This window comes from Astyanax mexicanus, chromosome 6 (assembly GCF_023375975.1).
Source record: "Astyanax mexicanus isolate ESR-SI-001 chromosome 6, AstMex3_surface, whole genome shotgun sequence".
NCBI lineage: Eukaryota > Metazoa > Chordata > Actinopteri > Characiformes > Acestrorhamphidae > Astyanax > Astyanax mexicanus.
This window is the reverse complement of record NC_064413.1, coordinates 23,991,174-24,013,375: the sequence shown is the minus strand read 5'-3', so window position 1 is coordinate 24,013,375 and position 22,202 is coordinate 23,991,174. Positions and strand designations below refer to the sequence as shown.

General features: G+C 40.3%; 3 protein-coding genes and 1 long non-coding RNA gene across 19 annotated transcripts in view; 1 reads left to right on the top strand and 3 right to left on the bottom strand.

Annotated features, from left to right (window-relative positions):
• rheb (Ras homolog, mTORC1 binding) overlaps positions 1 to 1,049 on the bottom strand; it is a 35,384-nt gene extending 34,335 nt beyond the window's left edge. Inside the window, exon 1 of the mRNA XM_049480709.1 lies at positions 746 to 1,049. Within this exon, the coding sequence (XP_049336666.1) occupies positions 746 to 797 (52 nt within the window). The 5' untranslated portion in view covers positions 798 to 1,049. The remainder of the gene's footprint in view (positions 1 to 745) is intronic.
• Positions 186 to 21,661, top strand: LOC111193372 (uncharacterized). Its single transcript, XR_002650481.2, has 4 exons — positions 186 to 661; positions 4,246 to 4,339; positions 8,621 to 8,745; positions 21,511 to 21,661. It is a non-coding gene; the product is annotated as an uncharacterized LOC111193372 (long non-coding RNA).
• Positions 5,589 to 10,185, bottom strand: LOC103027516 (testis-specific serine/threonine-protein kinase 6). Its single transcript, XM_022673919.2, has 5 exons — positions 9,468 to 10,185; positions 8,631 to 9,367; positions 8,456 to 8,492; positions 6,756 to 6,962; positions 5,589 to 6,662 (listed from the first exon to the last, which is right to left on the bottom strand). The coding sequence occupies exons 1-5, from the start codon at positions 9,534 to 9,536 to the stop codon at positions 6,627 to 6,629; spliced, it is 1,086 nt and encodes a 361-aa protein (XP_022529640.1). The 5' UTR covers positions 9,537 to 10,185; the 3' UTR covers positions 5,589 to 6,626.
• Positions 18,655 to 22,202, bottom strand: part of ptprma (protein tyrosine phosphatase receptor type Ma) — a 278,929-nt gene continuing 275,381 nt past the window's right edge. For all 16 annotated transcript variants that reach the window (XM_049480692.1, XM_049480695.1, XM_049480693.1 and 13 more), the window contains 2 exons: positions 20,265 to 20,400; positions 18,655 to 19,655 (listed from right to left, as the gene is read on the bottom strand). In XM_049480692.1, the coding sequence (XP_049336649.1) occupies positions 19,602 to 19,655; positions 20,265 to 20,400 (190 nt within the window). In that variant the 3' untranslated portion in view covers positions 18,655 to 19,601. The remainder of the gene's footprint in view (positions 19,656 to 20,264; positions 20,401 to 22,202) is intronic.

Sequence of the window (22,202 nt, the reverse complement as noted above, 5' to 3'; positions counted from 1 at the left end):
TACATCCTCCACTACTGCCACACAGTCAATGAAGGCATAAATATTCAAAAACTAGCTTTTCTTTTATAGCAGCTCTTACAAGATGAATTTAAGAGAGATGAGAAACCATAAAAGGTCCATAAAAGGTCCATAAAGGGTTAATTCTCGCAAGATGATGAATGTATTAGCTAGTAGAAGACAGCTAACTATCACGTCACAAGGTCACATAAATAATTTCAGTCATTTTAGCTTATAGTTGAGGCCTTGGCTCGTAACAGCACCCTGAATGTAACGTTAAGGATGCCTACGGACAAAACTAGCTTTAGTCAACTGGATAACTTGGACATCCGTTATAGGATGTATTCGCAGTGTCCGTAGCGGCGGCTACTGCACTGTTCAGGTAGTCCAGTCTCACCACAGACGGACACCTGGTTAAATAGAGGGGTAGCTTAGCTTTTAGGTCAGCTGGCTAACTAACTAACTAGCTAGCCACACACGCGCGCACGCGCCCCTGAGACCGAGTGTGTTGCACACGAGTGACATTCAGCTGATTCGGTTCACCACAACACGAATCACTGAGCGGACAGCAGCGGACATGAGGATCTGACTTAAGCCAGCATTAGCCCGACGTACGCACTGCACTGCACTGCCCTGCCCTGCCCTGCCTCCCCGCTGAAACTGGGTGAGTCTGCTAGGTTAGCTTAGCTGCCCCCCGGGGCGGCTGTTCCTCGGTTAGACCGAAATCGGCCGCAAGGACATCACTTACCCACGGATCTGTAGCCCAGGACGGCAATTTTTCGAGACTTTGGCTGCGGCATCTTTTTTTCTTCCCCTTAGCAGCGACACCACACCGATATCGACATAAAGATGGCTTTCTGGAGCCGCCGGTTTTACATTTACCCAGTCCGGTCCGTCGACTCGAAACCGCAAAAGTCCAACCGCGGAGACACGCGCCGGTTCCTCCAAATTGTCCGAAATTCTGTTAAATTAACGGAAAAGTATCGGGGCATCAGTATCCTCTCTGCGTCACTCCCCGAAGCAATCCTGCGTAAATTATTCAGGAATGTCTGCACTTGGTTGGTTGCAGGCACACTGAGGGGCGGGACCTTCTGTCCTCCTCCGGCTCCTATTGGACGCTCCTGTTCATTCACGAGGAATTCATTGGACGCTGCGAGTTGTCATTGACGACAGTAGCAGTAGCTTGCACGCACGCACAGCTATTGTGGTGTGTATAAACACACACACACGCATACACGCGTAGAGGGAGTAGCTTTAGCTGTTTGATTGTGTGTGATTATGCTAAGCTAGCTAGCTATTTTGTGTGTTCATATTAATGAAAAAAATAAAAATAATAAATATAGTGTACACAAAAGCATGTGACATATATTTATAATATCTTGAATAAAAATATAGCTAGCTACCGTCAAAAATATATATTTTTTCAACCACAGCATTGTTTTTTCCATCACTGTTACAACTAACCCAGTATCCCCTCCCAAATAAAGGGAAGGAGTCATTGAGTTCATTCGCGTTAACCCTTTACTGGCCGCTGCCTCGCACTGCAGGTTATTATCCAGCTAATATAATATACCACATCTAACGGCGGAACTCTGAATACAGGGTCACACATCACCACACACATCATAGTGGTATTTATTCACGCTAAAAGTGACATGGTATAGTAACTAAAATGACAAAGAAACACAACGACAAAGATGGAGTAAATTCAATTTAATTGCGTCACACCTCGCGCATGTAAGAAGCTTTAGGAGAAGCAGTCTTTGCTGACATCTAGCGGACTTTCACCACCACACAGCTTCACCTCTACACTCCTACACTCTCCATGCTCTCAATTCTCCATACACAGTTTTCTAACACTGTCACGCTCATGAGATATGGTATTGTTTCAATAAAAACTCCACTGTATCTGTGATTTGTTTTTTTTGCAATTCAGTTTTTTTATTTAAAAATAAACATAGTAAACAATTAATTGTACAAAGATTAATCATTCAACAAGAAAAAAAATAAATAGTAAGGTATACCAACATTGTCTCATATTTGTACAGACACGCACAACACATACAGCTCTGGAAAAAAATGGAGACCACTTCAGTCTCTGAATCAGTTTCTCTGATTTTGCTATTTATAGGTTTATGTTAGAATAAAATTAACATTGTTGTTTTATTCTATAAACTGTAGACAACATTTCTTTTAAATTCCAAATAAAAAATATTGTCATTTAGAGCATTTATTTGCAGAAAATTAGAAAGACCTTAAATGATGCAAAGAAAACAAGTTCATATTCGTGTTGTTAAGAATTAACACAATTTTAGGATATGAACCACGCCTCAAGTTCCCACGCTCCTCCCCCTGGTCCTATATATAACTCCCAGGTGCTCCTCACCTTCGTGACTTTCGACCTCGCACCCGCCTCCACCCCATCACCACCCTCATCTTAATCACTCACCTAGCTGCGGGGGGGACTTGGCATGGGAACCGTCTCAAGCTGTTCTGAACTGTACCCCAAGTAACATCATCACAGTTCCCCTCCCCGCATCGTGTAGGCGGGGTTCATTATAGCAAAATACAGGTTTAAGAGTTCAGAAATCAATATTTGGTGGAATAACCCTGGGTTTTAATTACATTTTTCATGCATTTTGGCATGTCTTACACACTGCTTTTGGATAACTTTATGGCTCACTTGGTGTAAAATTTTAAGCAGCTTAGCTTGGTATGGTGACTTGTGATCATTCATCCTCCTCTTGGTTACATTTCAGAGGTTTTCAGTTTGGTAAAGTCAAAGAAACTTATCATTTTAAGTGGTCTCTTGTTTTTTTTCCAGAGCTTTATATAGATCATGCATACATATCATACTCAATGCACAAACATTTTTTCTCCCTTAAATTTCAGCATTTTCTTTATAATTTAATATTAATATAGAGTACTAGATCTCAATGTTCCACTGTAAAAATATGCATGTGTTTTATGGGAGCTTAGGTAACGTAGAAGTGTATGTGTTGGTTTGGTAAGGCATGAACAGATGAAATAAGCATCTATTGTCTAATTTATAAAGGGTGTGAACACACAAAAAAATATACCTAAAACGTCACACAGAAACAGTGATTTATAAACAACAAATACTTATATAAATAGCAAAGCTTGACCCATTTACTCCTACAAAACACTGCGGAGAGAGCTGAAATTAATTGTACACACATCAGTTCATAAAGCATAAATCAAGATTATGAAAGAAAGATCAAAGAAGGATTAGGTAAGATTAACACGTACTTTTTAAATTAACTTTAAAAATGAATATTTCGATGCTTGCTGTATTTTATTCAACTTTATTTGTATTATCATTGTTACACTTACTTACTTATTTAATTCTGTGGATTATTCCAAATTATGTTTGAATTTATAGGGCAATCAAGACCCAAGTGGATATACAAAAGCATGCCAAAAGTATATTTTACATATTATGTACAATTAAAGTACTCATTAGGTGATTTGCATGGACTAATTCTAGGTAAATATGGGCAGTATGAAGGTGCAGCACTGGACTGGCTCACCTGTACGTTTTGATGAAGATTGTGATTTATAAAGGGGAAGCAGGGTTTAGGTGTGCATGTGAACATTTTTATAAATACTTTTTGGGTGACCAGCATTTTCAGGGTGTTGTTTGCACATTTTCACTGCAAAATCCACACAGAGTTTTAGAAATGAGGCTGCAGATGCATAAAAATGAATAAAATGTGTAAAAGCTCGCGAAATACTGTGTGAAAATGCGCAAACTTAATAATTTCAGAAGTGGATTAACAGCAATATATGCGTTGTTGATGTTTAAGGATTTTGAACAAGCCAATTTTAAGTAATAAAAACATGATTTTTTTTAGAATCAACTCATTTCCTTCAAATACTTACTTTTTTTTTTACAAATTGACAAAAAATGTATATGTTTTACATTTTAGAATGTCATAGTTTCATTTTACACACAGGTGACAGAAAAGTAAAAAAAAAAACAGTTAGATTAATCATTCTGTATCATTGATTACTATTTTATTAATAAAAATTATATTATTATTATTCATTTTAATTACAGTTAGCTGCTTATATTATGTGGGCATCTCCATAGTAGAATACCGTGGGGCAGATCATGTATTTCTCTGCCAGATCCTCGCAATAATCACGTCTGTTTAAACAGCTCCACGTTTTTTTTTATGATTCTGACTCTCATTCAGATCTGTTTTACTGTTGTCCTCTATAAAGACTTCGGCATTGAGTCAGAAACTGAGCGCGAGGACGACCGACCAACTGCCATTCACCAACCGACTTCAGCCTGGGGGATTTTGACTCGACCCAGGTGAGTAATATAGCTAGTTGAGTTTATTAAATTTAATGTGTTTAAACATTTATAGTAAACAAGTTTTTTACATAGAACTGGCCCGCCGGCGGGTCAGCTAAAGGGCGCTTCAGCAGTAACAGGATTAGCAAGGTGCAAAGGTAAAGAAAGATCAGCTAAAGCCCAATCCGGACAGTTTCTCAATCTGCGTTCTTCTCTGTACTTGTGTTTTTGTGGACTCGGAAAACATTACCAGTCGCAGCCCAAGTGCTGTCCATTTAGAAGATCGCAGTTTACACAACAAATACCAAATTGGTGGAGTGGGGGTGGAGTTACGTTTTAAAATCATCAGCGTGTGGTAGTCCTGTCATGAGAAGAAAGCGGCTAGGTGAAAATGTGCTCCTACGTTTTCGGAACAACGCTTTCCGCACCTCTAAGTCAAGTACAGGAGTCCCGACTTGTGGCGGCTTTAGTTTCTCTGGAGGTCATCTCTCTTGTATCAAACTCTTGTATGCAGACTGCAATTGAAAAAAACGGGAGGACCAGTGAGTTTTTTTTTTTCCAGTCACATGACATCGCGTTCAGTAGCTCCTCCATTTGCACTCACTGTTGTGTTAACATGGATCTTTTGTCTAATTGTCTAATTATTTATAATTTTATTACCATCTTACTATTGTTCTATTACCATTGTACAATGTTTCTACAGTGTATTACTCTCATGATTATTACAGTGTTTAATCAATGGTATTTTTTTCGTCTTGCTGGGTTTGTATTGGGTTCTTACAATCTTATTACAATGCTAGGTAGCCAGATAGAGGTTGTGGAGACTATAGTAATACAGTTGTATTGAGAGCTCCAGAGAGAGAGAGAGGGAGGCTGAACATTAACACAGTGACAGTAAAGAACCAGTTCAGGCCATTTAAAGCTAGTTTAAACCTGATACTGAGATAACAGTGCATACAATACAAGTATACAGCAAAATTAAACACATTTTTTACTTAAAACTTTTTGGTGTAATTGTGATTTATGACTATTCTATAGGCGGGGGATAAGGAATAAAGTGAATAAAAGTACACCAGTACAGTAAATGCACTTCAGTGAGGCTGTGAGGCTATAGTAAAACACTGAGTGTAATTCTAGATCCTGACTAATGTACGTTTTTTTCTTCAGGGTTTAAACTTAGTGTTTCACGTACAGCTAAAGTGAAAAGTTAAATATTTATGTCTATTGTTATATAGTTTTACTTTAAAAATAAAAGAAAGAAACAACATTAACACAGAATAGTTGTTTATTTAAGACAACATTATCTGCAAATGGGCAGTTGACATATTCGCCTTAGGAGCTGCCGGGATAGAGCACGACTCGAGAGCCGCCGGGACGGAACGTGCCTCAGGAGCTGCTGGCATGGAGCCGCCGGAACGGAGCTGCTGGCATGGAGCCGCCGGAACGGAGCCGCCGGGACCGAGCCACCGGAACGGAGCCGCCGGAACGGAGCCGCCGGAACGGAGCCGCCGGGATAGAGCTCAATTTGGGAGCCGCCGGGACGGAACGTGCCTCAGGAGCTGCTGGCATGGACCCGCAGGAACGGAGCTGCTGGCATGGAGCCGCCGGGACCGAGCCACCGGAACGGAGCCGCCGGAACGGAGCCGCCGGGATAGAGCTCAATTTGGGAGCCGCCGGGATGGAACGTGCCTCAGGAGCTGCTGGCATGGAGCCGCCGGAACGGAGCTGCTGGCATGGAGCCGCCGGAACGGAGCCGCCGGGACCGAGCCACCGGAACGGAGCCGCCGGGATAGAGCTCAATTTGGGAGCCGCCGGGACGGAATGTGCCTCAGGAGCTGCTGGCATGGAGCCGGCGGAACGGAGCCGCCGGGATAGAGCGCGACTCGAGAGCCGCCGGGATAGAGCGCGACTCGAGAGCCGCCGGGACGGAACGTGCCTCAGGAGCTGCTGGCATGGAGCCACCGGAACGGAGCCGCGGGGCCGGAGCCACCGGAACGGAGCCGCCGGGCCGGAGCCGCCGGCAGGGAGCTGCTGAAACGGAGCTGCCGGGATAGAGCGAGACTCGGGAGCCACCGGGACGGAACGTGCCTCAGGAGCTGCTGGCACGGAGCCGCCGGGACGGAGTGCGCCTCTGAAGAATGTTAGCTAGAGGTTAGCTACAAATACATTTACCCCCAGTGAGCAAGACAAATGCGACAGTGGCAAGGAAAAACTCCCTCCTATTTGGAGGAAGAAACCTTGGGAGGAACCGGACTCACAGGGGGGACCCATCCTCCTCTGGTCAAAAAAATAGGCTGCTACATGTTTATAAGGGATGAACTTTGGCCCTCTTCTTCGAGATCTGTTTAAAAGACAAAATATCAAAGATTAACCCACTAAAAACTAAATGTCAAATATTTAAAATATTCAATGTTGGGCTGTGGTCCACACATACCTTAAACTTGGGGAATTTCAGTCTCCCAGCAGAATGATCAGCATCCTGCACCACTTTGTCCCGGCTGAAGATCTTACTCATGTTCTTACGGATTGGCCGGAACGCTCTGACAATCGGTGCGACGAGAGCTTTAGCTGCCCTTTTAACAGCAGCAAAGTTGAGGCATCCATGGTACTCCACTTTAGACTGGTCAGCATCATCATCTTCCTGAGAAATTAAGTTTTGCGAAATTATTGGAAAGAATTTGGACACTATAAGGCTAATATGTGTCAGTTCGCATAAGTAAACATGTTAGCATCGCAGCTAACACACTTAGCTTTGGAATAAGGCTGTGTAGCTGAGGACAGGTTGTGTTTTTAACCTGGTTTTTAGCATCACAGCTAACCCGCTCACACCCAGCCCACTTGGTGGTGCAAGTTACAGTATTTGTACAAAAACGTTTTTAGACGAGAAAGAAACAATCGTGGTTTGATTTGTAATTGTGTAAGGGCTGGTGGCCAACCGAGGCACCCTCCGGGGCAAACAGAGGGCGCGCCAGGCCAGCGCCGAGGGTTAATTGGCTAATTGTCAACACCTGCTTTGAACACCTTATAAGCAACGCCAACCAGCCACTCGGCGCTGGATCTTTGAAGCTCGTGAGAGCGAATCTATGCCCGATTTTTCTCTGAGCTCCGGCTCTCATTTCCCTGCTTTCCTATCCACGGCAAGTGCCGTTTTTCCCTCTCGAGTTTGGTGGGGCTGTGTAGAGCTGTGAGCTCCACCGCTCTCCTCTGTTCTCTGAGTCTTTGTGTGTGTGTGTGTGTGTGTGTCTGTGTGTGACAGCCCGTGAGGCACGCGGTGTGCTCACCTTTTCTCTCCCCTCGCTGTTCCTCTCCTCTCTGGTGGAGCAGCGTTTAATCCATAAGCACCTTAGTTCACTTCTTTGTTTAGTTTGGAAGCCCTTTGTTTAGTTTATCCTCACCTCGCGCCATAAGAGGTAGCCGGCACTTACCGGCGGTCTTTGTTTTGATTCACTCCCCTTCTCTCTCGCTCACGCTAGGCGGGACTTTTGTTTTCCACCCGTTTTGATTATCCGCCCGTTTTTGTTGCTCCGCCCCTTTCGGCGGGGTTGAGAGACTCTAGGGGCGAATAAGGCGGCTGTGTCCCAATCCGCTCGCTGGTTCAGCGGTTAGAGCATTGGGCTGTGGCCGTGACAGCCTGGGTTTGATCCCCGCGTGGAGCGGGGTTTAATAATAATTATAAATTTATAATATTATTATATATATTATTATATACCCTATTAATAATTATATATTATTATTATTATTTTTTATTATTATTATTATTATTATTATTATTTTTCTTTCTCTTGGGTTTACCTGCTTTGAGATCTACTACTCTGCACTTGGGTTCTAAAACCTTCTGGGCTGGAGAGCTACTGCTCCCAACCCATTACAAATTGAGAAATTCTGAAGCAGTGATTTAGCATTAATGTTGCAGGGATGAGACCCCACTTTAAAATATATTTAGAGAAGACACTTTACAGTGTTATAAACAGTGGCAAAATAAATTAGCACGCTAAAATGCTAAAAATGTTAATTTTACTGTTTAATTATGTGAAAATCTAAAGTAATTCCATTAATCTAAAGGGTTGTGAAGTGAGGTGTGTTCTAAGACTCATCTTCTGTATCTTTTTTTCATAGTATCAGAAGGACACCCACCTGGACACGAGCAGGACGCTCCAAACTCTTATCAGACCTAAAATGAACAAATAAACATCAATAAAAATTTAATAAAAATAAATTCAAACTAAAATACATATAATAAATTATAAATATAATATGTAAACCTGGAACTTAATACTGTGTTTTTTTTTTTCAAAAAAGGTTTATTTACCGCTCTGCTGTCGACTGCAGCCACGGATGCTGTAACAGCTTATTTACTGAAGGCCGATCAGAAGGTTCGTGCTGCAGCATGGATTGGATGATGGACCGACAAGGCTCACTCAGCGGTAAGTCGCTGGTACATTCATAGGGCAGCCTCCCGGTGAGCATTTCGTGCAGGATCAGCCCCAGGCTCCACACATCACTCTTCTTAGGATCGTAGGGTATTTGGTTGAGAACCTCGGGTGCAGCGTACTCAGGAGTGCACGGGTACGTATCACACAGGTCAGGGAAGTACTTAAAAAAACATCCGATTCCAAAGTCGGTCAGTTTGGCCTGGCTGTCAGCGGTTAGCAGAACGTTGCAACATTTCAGGTCTCGATGGGCGATGCCCTGCTGGTGAAGATAGTCCACGGCGCTGAGCAGCTGGAAGAACCACAGTCTGATTTTGTCAATTGGAATCTCCTTAATCGCACGGGATTCGAGATCCATCTCAGCCGCCTCCATCACGATGAACGCATTTCCGTTAGGCATCTCGAAGATCTCGTGCACCTGAATGATGTTAGGGTGCCTCACTGTTTTCAGGATGGCGATTTCCTCAGAGTTCCTGTATTTTAATATTTTAATGGCCACCGGTTTGGGGTGCCTTTCAGCAGTGGCCAGTTTAACCTCGCCAAAACCCCCCTCACCGAGGTGATCCACCACCTGGTAGCCCAAACTCTTCAGGACATTAGTGGTATGCGTTTTTTCCTGCAGACGGAAAGAGAAGAAAGTTGTAATGAATTATTTTAATCGATTGGCACCACTAGTCAGTCAGGTGTCACTGTGATCAGTAGTAAACTGTTCTTACCTTGCTCTTCTGTGTGCAACCAGTTTCTGGTTTGAGATCAAGGCTGCAGGATTTAGACGAATCTGACATTGTCACTGAGACGGGACGATATGGAGATTGTAGAGATTAACTGCCAAACCAGAAATGAGCTCCTAAGAGATGACTCCTCCTTGTATAGGGTTCTGTGACATCATCAGTATGACATCATAGAGCAGCGGAATTCTCGGGTCACAGAGTTCCGTTCCTCCACTGCCTGTAGAGAACACTGTACACAACTGTACACAGCTGTAGTGCTGTAATGAAAAAGTAATGAACCCTTCTTCAGGTCCTTAAACAACACACAAACCAAACAGTAGAGTTAAGAAGACTAAGATTATTAACTGTAGTTATATTAATGAATAAATATTAATGAGGCCACTACACTTCACACAGGATTTCTCCTTTAAGTGAAAGTGCATTTATTGTAATATCTACTTTTACCAGTAGCTAACTTACCTATTTAAAAAATAACATATAAATGCTGCATTTTTTAAACTGATAAAACTAACATTGATCCGAACAGTCAAATCAGTCTGTTGGTCTTACTGATGGGAATTCCGGCTATTTCAAGGGAGATGGTTCTTCTAGCTCAGCTCACTAAGAAGAGTCGGCTATTTCGGCTCCCGAGTGGCTCCATAGTATTTTTGGTTGCTTAAATCATTTTATTACCAAATTATGTGTAAAATGAATTACTAGTGTGGAAACATACATTATATGAAATATGTAATGTTTATATGGCTTTATTTATACAAAAATAAATTGAAATATTGTGTACAATGTGAAATACAATATGAAATACAAAAACAAAGGCCCATCTCAGTAAACAAACAGGCCCAATCTCTAAATGTGAATATTATTTGTAAATTTGCAACTATATACAGTGAAACAAAAAGCACCGAACAACATCAACAAAGTGTCACTCAACAACATAAAAAATAAATGTGTAAATCCAAAAGAAACCAAGCATCAAGGTAATCTTTTTTTGCAAAGTTTAGCAAAGATTGGCAAAAATATTAGCTTATCTTTGAGGGGTTGATTCTGTTTCTGTTATTATCTGCCCTGTTTTTCCATTGTATCTAAATTCTGGCAAGACTTTCTTTCTTTCTTTGTTAAGAAAATTAACATATCTGTGAATATTAACCATAGTGATATAATGTTTTTTTATACACTGATCTTGTTATAGAGTATATTATTAATATTATTATTTTATTGAGTAATTACTACTTTCGCTCTTGTAAATCTTCTTACTGGACTTTACTTCACTTTTGAAATCTTTTAGAATTGCTAAGAATAAGAAACGCCTAAAAACTATTATATATATTATTTATGATGAGCTTTCACTGGCTTTTTACATTTCTTCCTCAATGTATATTTTTATGCTGTGTTCTATTGTGGTTTATATGTATCATCTTGAAATTTCAAATAAAAGTTTAAATATATAAAAAAAGTTAGACAGCATGATAACCGACAACTACACTTTATATATAATTACACTTTATAACTGAATGAGATTCACACTGTATAACTGTAACTAATAAATCATGTTTATTCAGCAATAAAAAAGAGCACTCCTCTTCCTATTCTGCTCTTGCTCAGTGTGACACACCGATCACGTGCGGCCAAAAAAAAAAAAGAATCGGCTCTCTCTCAGGAGCCAGCTCTTAGAGCCAGGTCGTTCGCGACTGACCCATCACTGGTTGGTCTGACCCTCCAAAACAGTCCCAGGTTATCAGAGATCTGTAGTAAGGAATAGAACTACTTCACTGCTGTACTTAAGGTGTCAAAAGTATTTACATTCATTACTCAAACAGAAGTATGGATATCAGGGTTTAAAAATAAGACGCTGGGGCGCCGAGTGGTCCAGCGGTCTAAAGCACTGCCTCTATGAGCGGGAGGTCGCAGTGTTCGAGTGGGATGGCTAATTGGCCGTGTAAATTGGGGAGAAAAATAAAAAATAGGACGTTGAAGTATCAACTCAAGCATTTTGCTCAAGTAAAAATGTAAAAGTACTGCTTTTAAAAGTACTTAAAAACTAAAAATATGAGTGATGTAAGAGAAAAAAATGCCATATAGTGCACTACCCCCACTCCATTGAATTTAAGTACAATGCAAATATGTTGAGGAAGCTTAGTTAAAATGAAATGAAATAGAAGTGACGAGGTTATGTTTAAATTATAAGGAGTAGAAGTAAAAACTCCAATATATATTTTTTTAGATAGATGCCTTTCACGCTGAGAACTTTTCACTGCTTTCTGTAACAACTACGTAACACAGTTCTGTACTTTTACATTCAGTACTTCAGTAGTATGTTTTACAATAAACTACTTGCAATATTTAAATAAAAAATATGTTGAAAACTTTGTACTTTCACTTAAGTTTGTTGCTTACAGAACACTTTAACTTCTACTCGCCACTTTTTTAGAAGCCCCTAAGGTGGCATCATGTAAAAAAATATATAATCTGTGGCCACGACTTGTTAAGGCGTCAGATTGAGAACCGCAATTTATTAGGTGTGGGAATGATAACCTAATGCATGGGAGCAAGATAGTTAAGACATGCAAACGAGATCCTAATGCATAGCCACGACTTATTAAAGCGTGTGAATTAGATTCTAAGGCATGGCCACAACTTAAGGCGTGGGAGTTAATTTAAGTTAATTAAATCGTAGATATTAAGGCATGGCCACAAGGTCCTTTTGTTTCACAGAAAACAAAACAAGTGGCTCTCAGGAGCTGTGTGCAATATGAGGCATAAGGAAGGTAAACGGGTCTGCATAAGTCATGTAAGTCTCTGTAAGTCATGGTCACACCTTAGGATCTCGATCTTTTGCCTTAACAAGTCATGGCCACCCCTTAGGATCTCTTTCCTATGTTTTAATGTTAAAGTTGTGTCAACACCTTAGGATCTTGTTCCTATGCCTTAATAAGTTGTGGCCATGCATCAGGATCTTGTGGCATGATGTCACCTTAGGGGCTCCGCACTTTTTTGATAAAGTTCTTTTACTTGAAAATTTTGATAAAGTCACCTCTTTAATAGAGCACTAAAGGTACTTTTGCTCAAGTCACTTTTTGATAGAGCACTTACAAGTAGGGTTGCCACCCGTCCCATAAAATATGGAACCGTCCTTTATTTGGCAACTAAATGTTGTGTCCTGTATTGAATCAATAAGGGACGTGATTTGTTCCATATTTTCATAAATGTCCGATCCACACAGATCACTAACTAAAACCCCTCCTCCCGCAGCTCTGCTCTGCTCCCCAAATCAAACTAACAGATTAATAGATAATAAATAAACGCAGATACAGCCTCATACAGCCTATATATATATATATATATATATATATATATATATATATATATATATATATACATACATATATATATATACATTTCTTGTTGTTTAGTTGTAGAGAACATTTTGTTTGCATTCTACCCCTTTTTCACTAATTATTTTACAATATGTGTTTATATTCCAAATATATGCTGTTTTGCACTGTTAAACGAAACCCCTTAAATGCCAATAAAAATAGTTTTTACTACTGTAAATATACTTGAATGAGCATTTTCTTTTTTTTTTTACCCCCTCTCCCTTTTTTACCAGATCCACAGCAACTTAAGAGGCAATTTGAAGCTGGAGATACAGGCAGAGCACTGAGTTTATAACTTTAATAATTATGTCTGTGGTGCTGAAACATTTAATATATAGTTCTATGAAGAGGACATAATTACAATTATATATTTCTGTATAAAAATTATCAGATATTTTCCTCTATAGAGATTCTCTGGCAGGGCATCGCCAGTTCTCCTGTGTGTTAGTTCTGTTCTCATGATGAGCATGTTTTTGGAGAGAAACTCAGTGAGTCTGCAATTTCCCACAGTTAAAATCGTGTCATTTGTTACCGTGTCGTCGATGAGTTGTGTAGTTTGAAAGTCACAACAACTGAAGGACCCGCGATTACAGCACAACAAGTCATGTAGTGTGAAATCCCAACCAATACAAAAGGTTGATTTCTCCCCCGAGATACTCTTAAAGATTCAAAGCATTTTTCCTTTGAAACCGCAATTAATAATATAGTTTGCATATTTACTCTTAAAAACCACGTGGAGTAGCTATTTTTATCTCAATTCTATTAAAGGTGAGGTTATTTAAAACTGTCATTAATGGTGTGCCTATGCCAGGTTTCTGTTAAGATTATTATATCTGGATCATACCCAAAAATAGTCAGTGTACAGCTTGTACAAAATGTGCTGTCCACTCAAAATAACTCAACACAGCCACTTATGTCTAAATCACAACAAAAGTGAGTGCCGGTACACCCCTCAGTGAAAATAGCCAAATTGTGTTAAATAAAATGTGTAAAAATTTTGTGTGGCCACAATTATAGGAGGGGTGTACTTACTGTGGTGAGATACAGTATATTGTTACATATAATTAAATGTTGCTTTGGATCGTGTTGCACTTAAACGGTCTTCTGGAAGAGTCAGCTGTGCACTCATTCGAGCACAGGCTGTGTGCTCTTACTAACTGATGACTGTACTGCAACATTTTGGTCATAACTGGTGAAAGTTCAGTCCTCTGTCTGCCTGTATTGTCTCCCAGGCCAGACAACACACTATTCAGCAACCATAAGCCATAAGCAATCACCAACATTCATCTATTTACTTCATGTTGGTCAGTATTATTATAGTTAGTTATAGACTTTGTAAAGTACTATTTATATTGCAGTACGTACCCAGCCCTACGTTCAAATTAGTAGTGTAACGAATCACAGAATATCTATGATTCACAAGGGTGTAGGAGCGGGCTTGATATTGGGGGGGACACATTTGCCAATATGAACCCAAGCCCACTCTATAGTTTCCTAGAACAACATTTGTGGAAACTACTTTAAATTAAGTAAATTATTATTATAAGGTGATTTTACAACCTAAACATGTTACTCCACGTTTATGCATGTTACTCCAAATTATGCATGCAATGTCTGAATTATATACATATGACAAAAATGATCAGTTATCACCTAATATTTAAAATAATATAACAGATTTGGTTATTATTATTATTATTATTATTATTATTATTATTATTATTGGCATGTCAATTCTGTTGTATATTTACATTTTCTCCTGCGCTTTTATTTTTTTTTCTACTAAGAGCTTATCTTAAGATGGTGTCCTTTTATGTTAAAGAATGTAACTTTACATTTCATAGAGATTTTTATAAACATCAGAACATTTTTTTAGGCTCCATATGGGGCTAAAGGATTTTAAGAGGTAAATTCAGTAAATGACTGTTTATTAGCTGATCATCTGGATCTGATGGAAAACAATTTTGGGGCAGAGATCAGGGTTAAGAAACTGCTATAAACTACAAACATAAAGTACTGTACTACATTCTGGCTATCCACTACATCTGGCTTCTAGATAACTAGTTAGCTAAATGAATTTTAGTTCATTATAGCTCACAGTAAGTCCTTTAATCCTAAATTAATAAAGACAGTTTGAAAATGAAATCATGATTAGCTGATCAGGTACAGGGAAAGTTGAACATTACATATATTGTTTTTTTTTCTTTAACCTTGACTCCCAATCTAACTAATTCCAAAGTTAAGCTAACTCACTAACACAGCTGCAGTTTATTAATCACAGTGGGTTTAAACTGTGTGCTGATTCAGAGACGTGTATTTTTAACCAGCTATCAGAAACATCTCATCACAGTTTACGTGGTTAGCCTATAGTTACCTTTCTTTTAGAAAAATCTGCGTATAACCAGATCTTAATCAGCTGAAGCTGCTGCAGCCCGATCTCACAGCGAGGGGGGGGGGCTTCCCCAACACTGCCTCTCCTCCGCGCACCGCAAAACCAGTAAGCTGATTGGCTGTTTCTACTAAGAGGCGGGACTTAATACCTTAATACCGGTCTGTCTCCTCATTAAAAGTACAGCTGATCTGAGCGAAACGATAACATTTTTGGGGGGGACAAATCCACCTGTTTCTAATCCCAATGATGATTCATACAGAACACCCCCCTCAAACAGTTGAGGACTTGCCTGAACAGTGGATTACTATAAGGTGCACCGTATTATAAGGCACACTATCAATGGACGTCTATTTTCTGGTCTATTTTCATAAATAAGGTGCACCGGATAATAAGGCATATTTTAAACAACCATAATAAGGCATATTTATAACAACCAGGAGGAGCTTAAAGTCCATTTGCGAGAGGCCAAGGAGTCCTACAGGAAGAAGGTGGAGCAGAAGCTGAGGGATAATGACATGAGGGAGGTATGGAATGTAATGAAGACGATCACTGGCTGTAAGCAGAGGATGGACAGTGCCGCAGATGGTGAAGTAAAGAGAGCCAATGAGTTCAACACCTTCTACAACCGGTTTGACTGCCCTGTTCAAGACCCTACAGCTCTGGCAGTCATCTCATCAAGCAACTCAGCCCCCGCTCCCCCCTCCTCCCCACACTCAGCTGTCCTGACCACCAGCACCACTGTAGCCCTCTGCACACCTTCACTGCTGACCAGGTTAGAGGTGAACTAAGGAGACTCCACCCAAGAAAGGAGGCTGAGCCAGACAAAGTGTGTCCCAGACTACTTAAGTCTTGTGCAGCTGAGCTGGGGGCTCCCCTGCAGCACATCTTCAACCTGAGTCTGCGTTTGGGGAGGGTCATCATGCCTGGTTCCAGTACCCAAGAAGACGCATCCCAGTGAGCTCAATGACTTCAGGCCGGTCGCTCTTACATCACATATCATGAAGACCCTGGAACTGCTTCTACACCACCTCAGACCCCAGGTTCAACATGCAATGGACCCCTTACAATTCGCCTACAGACAGAAAGTGGGAGTGGATGATGCCATACTGTACTTTCTCCACTGGACCCACTCTCTTCTGGACAGAGGAGGCAGCACTGTGAGAGTCATGTTCTTTGATTTTTCTAGTGTTTTCAACACCATTCAGCCTCTCCTACTTAAAGACAAGCTGGTGGGGATGCAGGTGGATTCATATTTGGTCTCCTGGATCACAGACTACCTCACTGAGAGACCTCAGTATGTCAGGTTGAAGGACTGTACATCAGAGACTGTGGTCTGCAGCACAGGAGCACCAAAGGAGACTGTGCTCTCCCCATTCCTTTTTACACAATATATATATATATATATATATATATATATATATATATATATATATATTAATGCAATTACTGCAATAAAATTAATAAATAAAATTAAATTGTATATATATATATATATATATATATATATATATATATATATATATACACATACAAATATATACGTACATACACACGATTTAATGTGCCATTCCAGAAAAACAAGTATTTAATCTTTGATTTAAAAATATGGCTTTTCAGGGCTTTTCTAACGTTTTCATTCAGTTACTTCTGTTTAAGAGCGGCATATAGGCAGGACTAACTACAATAGCACATAAATGTGTTTAAACTGTTAATGTAGTATTTTGTAAAATACTTATACACATTTAGCTTCACCGCTGTTAAGAAGTTTAAATCGCGCTACGTTTAACCGGTAGCACCGCAGTTTCCGCCTTCTTTTGACAGATCTGTTAAGGTGATTGGCTACAGTAAAAAATGAAGGACAGCTTGGTCTGTCTGATCATTGACTTAATAAAAAGTGATTGACAACGAAAGTGTAGTAAGTGATTGACATATGCTCCGCCCTTTGGCCACGCCCACCGTATAAAGACAATTATGAGGCACCTAAGGTTAGTTGTCAACATTGTCAACAAACAAAAAGTGGCGCTTTTTTCACAATTTTTTTCTGTTCATTTCTACCGTACCTTCTCATTACAAAAATAATGTAGCTTATTTGATCCGATTCTGAGTGTACAGTTATCTATTGTTCTCCTGTTTAAGTGTAAATGTTTTTAAATCAAAATTTGCATGACTGTCATGGATCAAAACGTTAGTGTAGCCTAATGTTTTAGGTGTTTGAGCACAAATAGGCCAAATGCATCAATACAGGTAGTAAATGAAAATCCCACTCATCAATATAATCTGATCTGATTGTAGCTTAAAACCTTATTTATGCTTTTTTTTAATACCCCTTTTTTCCTCACGTTCCTTGTGTACTGGCATGGATAGGGTCCCTCTGACATTTAGAGTGTACAGGGCCCAGAATTTGCTGCTACGCCCCTGACTAATGGTCTGGGTCTACTCTACTTGACTCTTAACTGACAGTGACCCATAACCTAAAAGAGTTTGATGCTCCTTGGTTAAACTATTTAAAATGAACAGAGATTTGGACATTATTTCATAGCAGTTAGTTCTCCATTTCTGACTAAAGAACTAACCAAAAATAACCTTACAAAATTAAGATGTTTCCTTTACCTCTACAGGTTAGCTTTAGAGAGCTCCTGCAGGACTTTCCACAGTAAAATGATGTGTGGTCACTATCAGTCCCTCCCTATAAGGGGCAGAGTGTTAAGTATTGCATTACTTACATTCATATTTAATGTTCATTGCAGTACTGTGTTTGCTCTAGTCTGCAGACTCTAATGCAGTCTGAGCTGAGAGTCAGAGAGAAAGTTGTGTGGTGTATGATTGGCTTGATTTTCAGCCTTAAAATTGCTTCTAACCTCAGTTGCAGACAATCAAACACGATTTTGTGTGGAATCTTGTAGGGTAAACTCTTCACCAACTCTAGTTTGCCTGCAACAGCAATCATTAAAAACGGATCTTATGAACTTCATTATTAAGGATAGAACACAATAAATTAGAAAATCTAAAATGAAAAAAATTATACAAAAAGGATCAGAAGCGCCATTACAATTAATATTTGGTAGCAGTTCACCTGTTGCTAAAAATAGAAAGGAGCAAAGGTAACCCACCTTAGCAGTAATGTCTTTTCTCATTTTGGTGTGCTTTCTGGTGATTGGAGGTTCAACCCTAGCAAAGAGTGGCAATTAGTTTACCATGCGAGTTTTTGGAAGGAAACTTTCATAGACACAAGGAGAAAACACCAACTCCTCACAGATATATTAGGTGTAATCCCTGTTTGCCAAACTGCCCATATGTTTTTATCTCTCCCCTAAATGACCCAGAATTACGCGACTGTCCGGTTGCTTACAGGCTACCCAGAGTCCGGTTTCCAGCAGTGGAGAATAAAGAGACAAGAGCACAGAGCAGATCGGTATAGATATGTATGTATTTGTAAGTTTAATTTGTCCATACAAGATAAATAAAAAGCTAACATTACATCCTGGTCACCATTATTATGCCAAGCCTGACAAAAGAGGGAGATAATAATGACCAAATAAAAACATGATTGTCACTCAATGTGCTTCACAAAAAACTTTCAATGAATAAATAATCTGCCATCCTTCAAGTATTTACAATATTAACAAATGATCACGAATATAAGCTTTGGATCTTTTGACATGACGTTAAGCTTGCTCGTGGACAGCTTCAGCAGTGCTCCACCTTTTAACACAACAACATTTTGCAGCAATCACAATAATGGCAATGCAACATTTAGCATCCGTGCTCTTAATGCCAGTTTTTCACTTCAGCTACACATCATTCTGTCTCCTAATAACAAACAGAAGTAGAAAATCAAATAAAAATCAGTGATAAAAAAATAAACACGTCCACATGAGTTATCCAACGAGGATCAAAAGGCAAGACACAGGAGTCACAGGCAGAAGGAGAGAGAAAAAAAGATCCCAAATGCAGAAATCAGTCAGACGGAGACCAACGGAGAGAGAGAAAGGTACATCAGTGTGCTCGCTGAAGAGAAGACGTGTAACATGAAGACGGGGAGTGTGTGACTGGACCAGCTCTCGCTGAAATTTACATACACCGAACAGAAGAGACAGGAGAGGGGCAAAGGTCAGAGTTAAAAGTTCAAACTGTGGACAGTGCAAGAGTCCGGCCCTCCGTTTAGACTCTGAAGACCATATTCCGACCACATTCAGCCAACCGCGAGTTACGGCCACAGCGGCCCGAGCAGCGCACCTCTTCGCGTCTCAGTCCATCCCTTTGACATTCATGCGTGGTATAGTCTCTATTCAGGGGGAAAAGGGGCCGTGGGACAGTGGGACGATGGGGGGTTGGGGGAAGCCGTCTCCAGAACACTTATCCAGAATTCAAGTACTCCAGTGCCACTTCATAACAGAATTTATACTGATCCTGCAGGAAAAACAAAATAAAGATCAGGGTGAATGAAATCACAATGTCTACAGACTGTAAATGTCAGCTGCACAAAAGCTTCATTTAGAGCACAATGCACACAGTAAAATTAAAGGTGTTAGAATCCCCATATTTATTAACATATCAAAACAAATCACAAGCTGACAAGCTCCGCCCCATAATTTTGCCTCACTCAAAATGTGTTATGTGCCATTTCCTGTGTATTACATTAATTTCAATAGGCGGGTCTGGTTTACATGTTATTTTATAATTATGAAATAGCAACACATTTTGTGATGTTTTAATATGTAGTAAAATAGATTTATTTTGTTTCCAGATGCATTCAAATGGCTTTATATATATCCTATGGTCCCCTTCATCGGCTCCTTATTTTCATATTATTGTTGCTCAGAGATGATTGAGTTATCAAATCTGGGGTTATTTTGAGTAATTGTTATATTGTGTTAATTAAATTTTATTTAATATATTGGTTAATGAAGGGTAACATCAGCTAAATGTTGCTAAATGGTGATGGTAGTTATTTGCTTATTCATATTTTTCATACATGACATTGTATTTAGGTGATTGGTCATAAGGGTTAGCACTTACCAATAAATCCACCATGTTGGGCTTGTTGTTCCTCAGTGTTTTGACAGCATGGAACACGTCCACAGAGCGCTGGTGCCTTAACATCTCACACACAATACTGATTGCACAGAAAGTCCCACTGCGTCCACCTCCATTTCTGAATCGGGGGAGGGAGAGAAAGGCAGAGACAGAGGTGTAATTTTAGTAAAATTAGTTCATTTGATTAAGAGTAGTATAAATCTGCTTGGATTTATCCTGGAATAACCATGACTGTTGTGATTTACAGGCTAGAAGTAAGATTGGAAGAAAATGCATAATTCCATTTGGTTCAGTGGTGTGCCCACTAGATGGCGCCCCTCTCCGTCAGATCTGCTCTAATAGCGCAGGGTCTCGGAGTGCTGTCTGAAGCTCTGTCTGAAGCTCATGCCATGCAGAGTGCCAAACACTTCAGCGCAACTGTTTCCTATTATTCACCACAGCCCAAATCTGCATGCTTCACAAGCTACAAGTACTGACCTGGGCTTTCAATAGTCAATACAATACGGCTTTCAACCCCCACTAATGACCTTAGCTTGTCCCAGAATGTGTTTAAAACTGGCTGAGGGAACTTGGAGGAAGTTAGCGTGGAATGTTTGGAGAGAGAGCTATGTTGTTTAGCTCTGAAAGTGTTCGTGTGCTAATGTGTACTTGTAGTTCTGCAGATGGTAAATGGTAAACAGCACAGGGTGGGTGGAGCAACAGGATTTTTTTTGATGGTGTTGGTGAAGTGACTCATGCTGTTTAACTGTTTAACATACAGTGTGTGCTTGTGTGTGTGTATGTGTGTTCGTATGAGCTTTTTATGTTAGTGTCGATTGTCACTCCCACACATTTTCAATTGGAGATTAAAAGATCAGGTCTGGAGATGCAGCTGGTTATGGCACCTGAGTTTTTAGGGTAAGCTCTTGAGATGGCAGCAGTATGTTGAAACAACACACTGGCGTGTGTGTTTAGAATAGGTACAAATGATGAAGATGACCCGCTGCCATTCTGAGTCACTCTTAAGACAGTTTAGCACGACCCTTAGTTTTAGCACGACAGTTTTAATCCTTTCGACTGCTTCCTTATAGATGCAACAACGAGTGTATGTACATATGATCCGTTGTTCTGACAATGCAAAAAAAAAAAAAGAAAGTGTACGTGTGTGAGAAAGAGAATGAGGAGACTGTGAGATTGGAATCAGGCTGTGAATCTAATAAAAGTCACATGGATCCTCTTTTTCTTGCAGCCTGCTGGTTGGAGATGGGGAATGGAGGCCTGTTCTCAGGAGCGCAGGGCCAGATTAGCTTCATTGCGGTCCGGACTGCACACTTTCTCCTGGGCACACTGATCTCATTTTCTATCCAGCCAGGGCCTCGGGAAAGCCCCCCTAACTCCCCCTCCCCACCCTGCCAATCCCTCCGAAATGGGAGCACAGATAAGACGGAGGTGAGATTGCACAGAGACACAATGCCTGAGGGGGTGGGGGGTCTCACAGGAGAGGCTTGGGCTAAGTCCGGGCAGCAGCATGGAATGAGGTTGATATAAATGTATAGGGTAACTCTACTGTACAACCTCATTTGGCACAGATTATAGCTGGTTACACATTAGTTACATGCTGGCATAATTTGTTACAGTATAAACAAACTGTCACTGGACTAAGCTACGATCACAGGTATATCTGTAAAAGCTGGGTCATTCTGATAAAAGCTGGGATGTAATGAGTGATGCTACTTTCACACAGTGCTGTACTGCTGTCTGTGTTGGCAGGCAGGTGTTAATTTGACCCACTGTAGAAAAACAGTAATGTTTTTTTTTGGTAAGTGGGAAAGCTTAATAATCTCAGTTTAGTGGGCAGACAGGAGTTTAGCTAATGTGATCAGTGGAGCAGCAGAAGTGTACTGCATCTGACGACAAAATCACACCCTGGAGGATCATGGT

Coding starts and splice junctions, on each gene's coding strand:
- LOC103027516 (XM_022673919.2), bottom strand. CDS start 9,536: ATGTCAGATTCGTCTAAATCCTGCAGCCTTGATCTCAAACCAGAAACT. Junction 9,368..9,467: donor GTTGCACACAGAAGAGCAAG/GTAAGAACAGTT, acceptor TTCCGTCTGCAG/GAAAAAACGCATACCACTAA. Junction 6,963..8,455: donor AGCGTCCTGCTCGTGTCCAG/GTGGGTGTCCTT, acceptor TTAATTTCTCAG/GAAGATGATGATGCTGACCA.